At 40.7% G+C, this 12,183-nt stretch overlaps 1 protein-coding gene across 1 annotated transcript; it reads right to left on the bottom strand.

Moving 5' to 3' along the window:
- Positions 1–372: 372 nt before the first annotated feature.
- Positions 373–2,567, bottom strand: pde6hb (phosphodiesterase 6H, cGMP-specific, cone, gamma, paralog b). The gene is made up of 3 exons (XM_047572901.1): positions 2,399–2,567; positions 1,345–1,502; positions 373–1,253 (listed from the first exon to the last, which is right to left on the bottom strand). The coding sequence occupies exons 2-3, from the start codon at positions 1,485–1,487 to the stop codon at positions 1,136–1,138; spliced, it is 261 nt and encodes an 86-aa protein (XP_047428857.1). The 5' UTR covers positions 1,488–1,502; positions 2,399–2,567; the 3' UTR covers positions 373–1,135.
- Between the last annotated feature and the right edge of the window lie 9,616 nt (positions 2,568–12,183).

Raw genomic sequence — 12,183 nt, forward strand, 5'->3', positions numbered from 1 at the left:
TTGTGGCAGATGTAATGTTGTGTTCTCACCTGTCGGCCCAAGCGTCAGACATGCCCTCAGCTTCACTTACGCTCCACGTCTTTACCCGTTTTTGGATTAACTGGTAGTTCATTGGAGTCGGGCACGGCCAAGATGGCGGCGGTCGGAGACGCCACACTGAGCTTCAAAGCTGCTCCTCCGGGAAAATCAAGGTGACTTACGGTGGGTTTGCCCAACTTTTTATACAGTTGGGCACAAGTTGAGCTTAGAAACTTCTCAATTAGCTAAATCATAACCCTGTAAAACCCTGCTTAATCTCTCCATCGGTTTGGAGTCCTTGGCCTGAAAAACATTGAAGACCCCTTTTGAGGAAAAAAGACGAGGACGACATGATTACTAAAAATAAACACATTTTATTGCAGCTATCATTTCACAGTACATCTCTGTGTGGTCACACGGGCCGTTACTGTCTCTAACCGGGGTTCAGGTAACAGCAAGGACAGAGAGATGACGGACAGCGGGATTAAAAGGTAAAAGTTCCTCCTCTGGATCCTGTGGAAATGCATTGTACGTAGCGTTTCGGTTTTTTCGCCGTTACAGCCTCGTGCACACTCTCCGTGGATCCCGTGGTGTTTACAACAGTGCCGCGCGCAAGAAGTAGAAAATACAATGCAAAATAAACGAGGAGGGGAATACAAAAGGTAGGAAGGGAGGTAAAAACACAGAGAGCGAAGTATTTACATTTTTAATAGACAGCTAGAAGCAAATACAAGCTAGTGTTAGCTAGTGTTTTTGCTCGCGTCCATTGCCGTGGGTGAGGAGAGGCGGCGGTGGAGAGGGGGGGTTAGAGAAGTCAGGGACAGACTGGTTTAGATGGAAGAAGGGGAAAAGGTTTTTGGGGGGATCTCGTCTTCTCATTCAAGTATATATACTGTCAACAGTATCATATAATATTAATAATATAAAAATAACAACATCATTATTCTCTCTGTCCACTTCGTGGGCTGAAGCATGAGGTAGGTAGACGAGAGGGCGTTAGGGGGTTTTGCCGGCGGCCTTATCGCGGCGTGCCGAGCTGAGGCGGAGAGAAGGCAGGAGGGCGTAGGGAGTTAGACGGAGGAGAAGGTCAGGGTTAGGAAGGCAGGAGGCGGCATGCTTAAATAATGCCGTATTTGGCCAAGTCGCTGAGCTCCATGTCGCCGAATGCCTCCCATGGGCACACCACGGTGATGTCCGTGCCGAGACCCTCCATGCCGGGGATGTCGTCACCGAACCTGGAAGACGGAAAAGACAGAAGGAGGTGAGCGGCCAGACTCCCAACAAAGACTCGCTGTGGTTCAGATCTGTGCAAACAGCATGGGTTACCCTTTCTGGCCTGGCTTGGGCGCCTTGCTCTTGAATGTGCGAGTCTGCCTCTGCTTGAACTTGGGCGGTCCCTTCTTGGGCGTGGTGGGGCCGGTGGATCCACCAGGGGCCAGGGCGCTTCCTGCAGGGGGGGCGGCGTTCATTTCTGCTGAGGGTCTCTGAAAGACGCAAGGGAAAGAGTCGGGGCGGTTACACGTGCTCTGCCTCCTGTTGCCCTGCGTTAATCCGGTTGCCTTCCAGCTCTCGGTGCCAATCAGCCGGAGATTAGGTAGATTAGGTTAAACAGGCGGATTAGCTGTAATCCCGCTTTGATCCTCGACGGATTCGACTTCTTTGACAACAGTGTGAAAAAAAACAAGCTGTATTCTCGACCTTTAGCTTTTTTTTTTTTTCCATTCACTCCTCAGTTTAGTCTAAACTTTAAAATCAAAGTTTGACTTTAAACGTTTCAGTTCCTCTGATGTTCACATCAAACCTGATCATATTTAGCACCCGGCTTAAACTCTGACTCCTGTAATCCTGTCAAGGCACTTTGGCGAAGGTGGAAAAACAACCAGGTTTAGGCTTGTTACGCAACTCCAACATATGCTCCTCCTGCATGAGGATAACGGAGCAGAACATCTTCCAGCTCTGAGGTGGCACCAGTTCTTATCTTTAAGTTTCTGCAGATGCCGACAAGTGGTTCTTGTCTTTTGCTAGATAGATTTAAAGATTTTAGACTTATTTCTGTTGTCATTTATTTCAGCTTTTTCTTCTATCTTGTTGAATTAAACCTTCACTTCAAAGTCTTTCCTGCCCACGAACCATTAGCCTTTACAGCTCCTCGTTAATTTATTTCCTTTCCTTCTTTTAATTGTTATTTCATTTCATTCCTCGTATTCTGCATATAGATTTCTTTATTCTCTTTATAGATGACATATTCCTGTACATTGCTGCTGCCACATTGAAATTTCCCCCATTTCTATTGTCACCTAAATTCACCAATAGTTCCCTTAATCCTGCTGCGTCGGCCCCACGATAAACCAGATCATTTGCTCCGATCAAAGCGTCCTACCTGTCGTCACAGAAGTCCCAAGAGGCGACCGCCGATCTCCGCTCAGATCAACTTCTTCCTCGAGTTTGTGGCTTGCATCGTCTGCGATGCACTTATATATATATGTGCGTCCCTCCGTAATCCTCTCATCCTCCTCTGTCCAGTCACGTGGTCACCGGGAAAAAAAAAAAAAAAAAGAGTTGTTTCACCCCCTCCTCCACCTGCCCTGAAGGCTGAGACACTGTCTACCCCACCCCCCCTTGGTGGGAGGACAGTGTCAGAGATCAATTTGGAAGGATCTGATCTGGCTTATCCCTCTAAACCTCAGCACGGCTGCATCCAGTCTCGTTTGGGATCCATGTGAGGCCTTGACGGGCCTCGAGTAAACAAAGGTCAGAATGTCTTTGCGGGAGAAACGTAGTTTTTCTTGTGAATTTAAATGTGCAAACTAAAGGTCGCATCGTTCTTCTCGAGTATCGTTTGGATGTTGGCTCTTAAGTCATGGAACATTTCTTTCATGTTTGATTCTTTGATTAAAACTTTTGCAGCCTGGTTAAGAAAAAAAAAAGGTGATGTCTGTGTTGGTTTCCAGCTTTAGGCAAACGTCATCTTCCAGGTATTTTTCTCAGGTTAGGGTTGATTACATTAGGCTTGATGATCCGGTCTGAACCTGGCAGCAGGAGTTTGGCAGAGACCTGCTGCCAACGGGACGGGTTAACACGTGTTAACCCGATAAACGCTGGACATGAGTCACAAGCAGCTGGATGTGGAGTTTAGTAGATGAGGAAACATTTCCAGCTTCACGTCTTGTTTCTGAATAGTTCTTTTCTCAGATGGTATTTCTTTCGGAGAGGGGAATTTTACTGTAATTAAGTGAATTTGAGGAACGTTCTCCACACAGGATGAAACTGACAGAAGGAACAGACATTCTTTACGTAAATTAAATTCATTTTAAAGCCCGGTTTCAAGCGTTTGGCCTCGGTTTGTGGAAAATGTTGCTCTGAAAGAAGGATCCTGCATTAGCCAGTTTGGACGCAGAAGTGAAAAAAAACACGCAATATGACAAAACCACAGACTGACTGGAAGTTTGAGGAATGTGGAAATTCTTCAGATTTTCCAAAGTATCCATTTCATGTTTTAGTTTTTTTTAAAAGAAAAAAATCCAAGAGACATTAAACACAGACAGGAGCCGGTTGGAGTGTGGTTAGTTTTGCAGGTATTTGCTAATTTGCTAATGTAATTTTAGCATCAATACAATTAAACAATTAAAAACTGTCTTTATATTTATTGCAGAGCCCAGAACCTGAGCACACAGGAGGAAATGATGGAAAGGGAAAAACTGAATAAATAAAATAACACAACCTCTTAACGGTAACAAGTTGATTAGAGAGAAGACGAAGAAGAAGAAGAAGAAGAAGAAGAAGAAGAAAGCAGATGAAGACATGTGCATCTGAATAAAGAAAGACACAAGCGTGAGTACAGGATAAAACATGATGCATTTCATTCAGTTTAATTTTATTTCTGCAGACGTCAATACAATAATAATACTGAGCCCAGAGCAAACAATGATCTGATGAGAAGAACCTTAAGTTTATATGAGGCTTGAGGCCGACTGGGTAGAAACTAAAAATTTACTTAATGCATTATTTATTTCATTTATTTATTTATTAGATCCCCATTAGCTTCTGGAACTTAACAACAGCTACTTAAAGTAAAAAAGAGGTACAAGAGAAGGAATAAGATGATACATGAATCTGACTAAAGGCTGCATGTAAACAAACTAGAGTTAGACTTTATTCATCCATAAGGAAAACTGCTTGGTCACAATAGCTCAACGAAACATTAAAAAAAAAAAAAAAACTCTCTTGAGCACCATAAGTGGAAATAAAAAAAAAGTTAAAATGAAATGTTTTGTACAATAAAATAAAACAACATATTTAAAAAAATCTTGTAAAATAAAGTATAAATAAAAAACTAAATGTAGTAAAATAAAATATAAGTAGAAAAAATAAAAAAAAATCTAATAAAATAGAAGTAAAAAACAAATGGTAAAATAACATAAAATAGTATAAGCAAAAATGTACAATATCTGCATAAGAACACAACAAATGGATACACAGACAAACATTCACACCTACAGCCAATTTAGATTCACACTTTTAAACTATCGAGCATGTCTTTGAACGGTGGAAGGAAGCTGGAGAACCTGGAGAGAACCCACGCAGACACAGGGAGAACATGCAAACTCCACAGATCGTGGATAAAAAAGAACAGATAGAGCTGGTACTCGAAAGGTCAGGACTCACTGAACTGAGTACAACACAACACAAGGGGCTGAGCATGAAGTGCATGTGTGCAGGCTCATACAAACAACACAGCAGAAAACACTTGGAGGATAATTCACTTAAAAAAAAAGAAAACAGAGCAGCGTCATGCAGACTAGCAGAGTATGAGTCAGGGTACTTCTGTAAACGTTTCCCTGATGAGCAGCGTGACGCCGGTGACGCCACACGTTAGCGAAGCTAAAAACAGGTGCACGAAGGGAACAGCTAGCGTTAGCCTCATTGGCTGAAGCTGTGTTCTTTAAGCTGATTGTGGACGTGGGGCTGATCAGCTGATGTGTAAAGAGAAGTGTTGTGAAGGAGGACAGGAACACGGCTAAGCTTCTTTAACAGTGTCCCATCTAACGCAGCTCGGCTTTCTGTGCTGTGTGATGGAAAACCCCGGACTTTTAGTTGTGGATTTAGTTTCGATGGGAACTCGCCGGAGCTCGTTAATCCGCCGCGGCCTCTCTGTACTTGGGTTAAAGGTGCTAGCGGTGAACTGGAGTGACCTGACGCAGCTCACCTTTGCGGCGTTGACGCCTCTTGCAGGTCAATGTGTCAAAATCCTGGAGCCCACCCTCGCTCTGTCTCAACGCAACATGCTAATGCTGCTAATTAGATTAATGAAGGGACGGACAAATCTGCCCTTTCACAATCCTTATGAATTCTACTGTGTGTTCTCACTGGAAACTATTTTTAAGGCCCACCCATATATATATATATATACAGTACAGTACAGGCAAGAGTGCATACGATCTGTGAGACGTATGGAGGTTTGCACAGAAAGCTCAAAGAAGCCATGAGCAGCTATTTTCTTAATCAAAGAAATGTCTGGATGGGAATAAACCACAGTCTCTAAGTCAGTCTGGACTCCGGCTGAACTCACACTTTGAGTTCAAGGCAAATTTATGTGTTTAAGCTGCAAACCGTCCTCTAGAATAAATAATGCAGTGTTTTCTTCACACTGTGCTCGGACCACCGGGGAGAAAGCAGCCGTCTACATTCATATTCTGTGAAAGTATACAGCCTGAGCCCATCAATAAATGGATGACGACGTACTTCTTTTTTCTTTAACGTAGCATTGTGTTTTCTAGTTGTCCGACATTCAAGTTCTCTGTGTCTTTGACTCCCAGCAACATTGAAAAGAGTTGATGCGTGCAACCTGTCACTCAAAGAAACCACCAACTTCAATCCTTAATGTAATTTAATGACACAGAAGCCTCAAAATGTCCACCTGGACTTCTTTAGCTTATTTTAAATATAAAAAGCTGAAGAAAATGTCCTGTGAGTAATTTAATTTCCACATTTTTCCTGGAACTTTCTATATGTGGTTATTTACAATTTAGTGGATGTTATAAGAGTAAAATAACCTTCCAGGAAAGGCACAAGTGAAACTACAATAATGACACCATGATACCATGACACCCGGGGCCGGGCCGGGGGGCATAATTACTTTAATCCAAAGTGCACTTTCGCTTTTATTATCTAAGGAACAAGTCGACCGAGTTTCTTCACATTTGGCAAAAACATCAACTTGAACTCAAGGGTGAAGTGATTAGAATTTGGGCTTTGTTTGTTGCCTTCAAATACTTTTTCCTTTTTTACTGTTTTCAGGAGAAAAATCTCCTTCCTGTGGTATTCATGTTGTTGTAGGTGGAAATTTTATGATTATAGGCGTGACCTTTCACAAAAATGGCGAAATATAGACTCCATGCGGATTGTAAACAATGTGACAGTTGTTTTTTAGGGGCGGGGCTTAACTGGATGCAACTCGATCTCAAACACTATAGCCTGTAAACTGTGGTTAGCATATTTCAATGAACTGTTTTGGCAAATATATATATATATTAGAGAATATACTAATACACTCACTGTCCGAAAAAAAGTTGACTCTGTCTGATGGGTCTATATTCCCCAACCTCTACACTTTGACTCAGTGGATGGACAATTTGACCAAAGGAGGACACAGAGGGGACGAAGTCTGGTCTGTCTTTATCAAGTGAAGCCTCTCCAACAAAGATATTACAAGAAGTAAGTGGAACCACTGTGGAGGGTAACGTAGTAAATGCAACTTCTGCTTGGACACCCCTGAAACACACAACTAATGTTGAGTTAGCTAAGAGTTAGCATTAGCATTGACCTGTAACAAGAATCCCCTAAATAATGATTAACTTAACATAATTTCACAATTTATTCTAACCCATAATATTATCCAGGCTGAAACTGATGATGCATCACATATTAATCTTATCTGATGTGCACGTTGTTAATTGTCTCACTCCAATACTTTCTTTTAATCTCCAAAGCTGAACCAAAGTTGTCTCTGACTGACTGTGGCTGGTATTAGATAAAACTTAAAGTTTTCATTTTTCGGTTTTGGCCCCAAAAAATACAGCAAGACGACATTTTCATGGTTGACAGTGACTGTGTTCGCCTCCAGCTTCCCTCTGTTTTGCCTCCAGCTAACGTTGTGATGTCACAGTGACGTAGGCCATGAAGGGGTCTATTCTAACTGAGCCTTATGAGACTTTTAAGATTTTAACAGTTGAGACTGTATTTGTCCCAGAAGTGAGATTTGTTTCCACTCGACTGTACATATATTCAACACAACAGAAAATTGGACAAGATAAGAAAATGGTTGGCATGGATGGCAAATACAGTGGAGGAAAAACAAAACAAAACTAAAACAGTCAGCAGGGTCTATTGTTTATAGTGGCTATGTCAGTGGATATTAACATCTTTCCCAAGCATGTCTGTCGAAATTTAAAAGTCTGGTCAAGTTTTGCTATGTTTTCTTCTTCTGCTACTTCTTGTTCGCCTTGGTCACTTCTAGACGTCAACGTTTATGTAGTAGCTGAAGAGCATTTTGAGTCAACTAGCAAAACAAAAGGTGTATAGATGTGATCAAATGATGGAGGAAATGTCTTCATTAAGATTAATTATTGTTGGAAAGATAATGAAAGTCCAGAATATTCACGTTTCCGCAAGAATCCAGCTAAAGGCGGAGTTGCCGCCAGACGTTTAAGGCGGAGTGTGATTGTGTAAAACATTTCACCAAACGAGTCCAAATGAGTTGATAAAGTAGCACCTTGTCTAAAAACAGCCTTGAGCCACACGCATCTTTGCCGTATCAAAACATGTCTGTACAGCGTGGATGAGAGCAAAGAGGTCAGGATGTCTGGTTGGCAGAAGAATTCGAGGTCAGCTGTTAGCATTTGGAACATGCAGCACCGTCTAATCTCATCTGAACCCCGGCTCATGTTGATCAGTGAGATCAGTACTGACCTGCAATCATTAATCAAAACACTAAGCCAAGGACTGCCAACTTAAAAGATATAGAGCAACTGATCAGCTTTAATCAGGACAGGACGGCTCTGTGTGATGGTTTGTAGCTCTTCCTAGCTTCTTAGCCTCCAAGCTAATAGTTGCTCCACTGGTTTCTCTGTAGAATGATAAATAAAAACTCATGCAACCTTCTAGGTATCTTTTGAGGCAGGTGCAGAACATACTGTATGCATGAGCCAGGTGTTGGCTGTGTCTTTGAGGTGCGTTCAAGTGCAAGTTTTTGGTATACAAAAGGAAGCAGGAAGCGACATCAGCGTCGGCCGTTGTTCTCAGTTGCACCTTTATGACGGTCTGGTGTTTCCTTTGCCCTCAAAGTCCACAGATGAACTCGTCACTAGCTGCGTGTTCATTTGAAAATTTTACACAGTTTAAATATTAAGTTGTGTTTTCATTTGTTTATGCTGAACTTTAAGCAACAATTTTAAATGCCATTTCATTTTAGCTTTTTCAACTGTTGATCTGACCTGACGTAGACCAGAGCATGAGTCTGGTAAGAAGCTACGTAGTTTCCGCGGTTACGGTTACCAAAGTGACAGTTGAGCATGGAGATAAGCAGCTTGAATCATTGGCTAAATTGTAAAATTAATTTTTTTAAAAAAAGGCAAAGAGCTGTTGTATGATTGACTGTAGCAACATATTTGAAAATCAGTCAGAGATATATTTTGTATTTTTACAGATATCTGCCAAAGAAAAGAGAAGTAAATGGATCACTGCGCTATGAAGACAAAACTGGAATCCAGACACAGAAACCTGGTGTTGTGGTTCTCATTTACTGTCAGGTAATATTAATTTATGCTGTATTTTTTGATGTCATACCTACTTACTTACTTACTTAAGTTACGTTCTGGAGGGCTGTCAGATAAGTTTGTCCATGTTGTTGTTGTTGGCTAACATTACTTAACATTACTTGTCGGTAAAGCTCTTAGCATTAGCATCTTTTATTTAGCTACATTTATCATAACTGAAATGAATTAAACTATTAAACTGAAACTAACAGAAACTGAGGCTAATCAAAATTTTCCAAATCAGTACTAGTTCGCATCCCCCCACCACCCGAGGGGGGTGTGACCCAAATGCTACTGTTTATGCATTACTTTTATCGTCTATTAATTGATGTTAAATCAGTTCAGTTCTTTACGTAGCATCAATAACAAACTGTCGGCAGAACCAAGAGCCCGAAACCCCCCGAGCACCGAGGCAACAGAGAGGGTGGTCATTGATTTCTCTTTTTAAAATATACTCTTGAAGTCATTTTAAATTATTTTCTGCATTTATTTTTGATTGTGTTGCTGTTTCTGTTATTCTCTTTCATCTGACACATCTCCGAGGTTATTTTTTTCCCCCCTTTCAATTTGCCGTGGCCTCGATTCCATCATCTATTCCATGTGTTTTGTTTTATATCATGTGCCGCATTGATCGATTTTGATCCAGAACCACCCTGTTAGCTTCAGGGTCATATTCCATCTGCTTTGCTCGATGGATTTAGATATTAAAGCCTTTGGATTACAGATGAATCAGTTAATTTCTTTGCAGTCTGTTTAGATTTAATTCCATGCCTCAGTTTACAGAAATTAACTTCAAATGCAAACAGTTATTTTTTTTCTGCGTTTCCTATCTGCCACGCTACTTTAAGCTTTTGAAGTGCAAAAAAAACCCATCAGTGTAAACCCTTTACTTTCATTTGAAATAGAAAAATAGTTTATTCTCTTTGTATTTGGTTTGCAATATTTAAAAAAAAACCTCTGCTGCTAAAGAAGCCTCTACGCTGACTTTTTAAGATGTTCACAAGACTTTTTTTTTCTCAGGAGGAGAAAGCAAATAGTGTTTTTTCTTTTTTATTACAGCGCTAAACGGATCCTTTGTTCCTCAGATCGTTTAGTTTGCAAAAAAAATCTATTTCTGACTCCGATGACCCTCCAGCGACGCTGTGAATTTTCTTTTGTGTGTCAGTGTTATGCAAGACTCTTAAGAAGCCAATGTGCTGAACTAATTGGACACTGGGAAGAATTCTCCAAAGGGCAGCTTGACCCAAATCTCATTTCATGGGCTTACGTCGTTTGTCGTCACGAGGCCTTTCCAGAAACATCTCCGGGAAGAGTTTCCGTCTGCTGATCCTCCTTCACAGATCACAAATACGTTTTCATTTCATTTATTCCAGGAGTTGAGGATGATTTCCACTCGTCGATTCTAATCAAATCCTCCTCCGGCACCCCGTAGGTTGCGCATATGTGTTTATTTCGTGGCCGACACTCGATCAGTCCGTCCTCCTTTTTCATCTAAACCGTCTCTGTGAGCTCTGGGATTGCAGCACACAAAGGCGGAACGTCTCAGAGTCACAGAGAGGTCCCCTCTGCCATAAAATCCTGTTATTTTCCTGCCTCGCAGTCTGAGGTGAGCTGTATGTGGGTGTGCAATTATTAATATGCCATATTTCATCTGAGGCTGCGATGAAAACAGAGCGCAGGGGAAGGAAAGGAGGCGGCGGGCAGCTTCGCTATCCTGCAGCCATCGTGGCAAAGTCGGAATGTAAAACAGATGAAGGAGCATTAACATTCATGTGGGACGAAATATGCTGAGCACTGTTTGCCGGAGCAGGACTTTGATGTTTATGAGCCAGAAATGAAAGCGAAGACAAAATGAGATGATTTCCCTGGTTTGCATTGACAATATTTCTTCAGTCTGATCCAGTGAATCCAAATTAACATTTTACATGGACACTAATTAAAATGATCACTTAGGATTAAAGTGTTTAGATGCCTCAATACACCAATAGGCATTGAGTGAGGGATTAATATACGGAGGACCAATGCCGCCAAAATTAAGTGGCTCCGCCTACTGTCAACATAATTTATCACATTTTTTTATTCTTATTATTTTTTTTAATTATTATTCTCCCCTGACCTTTTTACAACAATATTTAATTCACTCATCTACAGTTGTTGTCCACACTGATTATTGCTTCATTCATATTTTCAGACACTCAGACATCAGAGACAGAAATCAAAACATTTTAAACAGCGGGGAAATACAAGACATGCAAACCTTTATAAAAGTGCCCAGTCCAGATTACATTTATGACAATATTAACACAAGAGCGGTGTCTGACATACAGTATGAAAGTGCTCCAAATTACATCTAGATTTGCAGACTGCAGCCAGTAAATCAAAACATTAAAAATGAAAGAGGAAAGCTGCAGAACGTGAACTTTTTTTTATGTTTTTCTTGTGATATTTTTCTATTATTCTGCAAATTTAGCATAACTTTAGTTACTGGCAAAAAGACAAATGTGAAAACAGTGTGAAAATATAAGATGCTGGTGTGCTACTGCTAAAAAAAATATAAGCTGGGAGACATAAAATCTTGCTGTAGACACGCACACAAACTGCAGAACAGTTACACGACTCTGCAGAGAGTCTCACCCTGGAGAGAGTCAGGAGGGGTTGAGCACAGAAAAACACCATAAAGCTGGAGAAAGTTAGAAACTAAGAGAGCAACCAGAGAGCACTGCTCTCCTCTTTCCTTAAATATGAAATCCTTCTCCGAGCAGAGGGGGCAAAGGACAGATTTCTTATTCTGTATAGGCCAAATATACAAGTACCAATGATAAAAAGTGAATTACAGAAGCAGGGTGTAGTAAGTTAGGAAAGTCCTGTTACAGTTGATTCACATTAGGCTTCTCCTGTACAATTATTAGTTTTGAGGTGGACAGATAGATATATAATTACTTTAGAAAGTCTAAATGGTTTACATGTACAGATATACAAGAGGAAATAAGGTGCACTATGCTTAAACTATGCGTACAAGAAACCCCTTCTAGTTTAAATTCCATCCTTTTAAAGTAGTGAAGCGAAGAGTGATTAGAACTGGGCCGACACAATCCTCAAGGGTGGTGAAGAAATTCTGAAAAGGAACGTCTGGATTTTCCAATAAAACCTCTGTGCTGTTTATTCTCAAGAAGGTATGGAGAAACAAAGCTGCCAAAATTAAAAAAGAAAGAAAGAAAGATGCCATTAATGATGCCAAAGAAAATATCTAAAGATGTATCTAGGAAGAATTTCTTTATAAGATTTTGATTTTAATTTGCTTCTGTGTTTATTTATGTTTGTATTAATCCCTCTTTTATCTATATTCCAATTA

The sequence above is a fragment of the Mugil cephalus genome, chromosome 20, assembly GCF_022458985.1.
Source record: "Mugil cephalus isolate CIBA_MC_2020 chromosome 20, CIBA_Mcephalus_1.1, whole genome shotgun sequence".
In the NCBI taxonomy this organism is placed as follows: domain Eukaryota; kingdom Metazoa; phylum Chordata; class Actinopteri; order Mugiliformes; family Mugilidae; genus Mugil; species Mugil cephalus.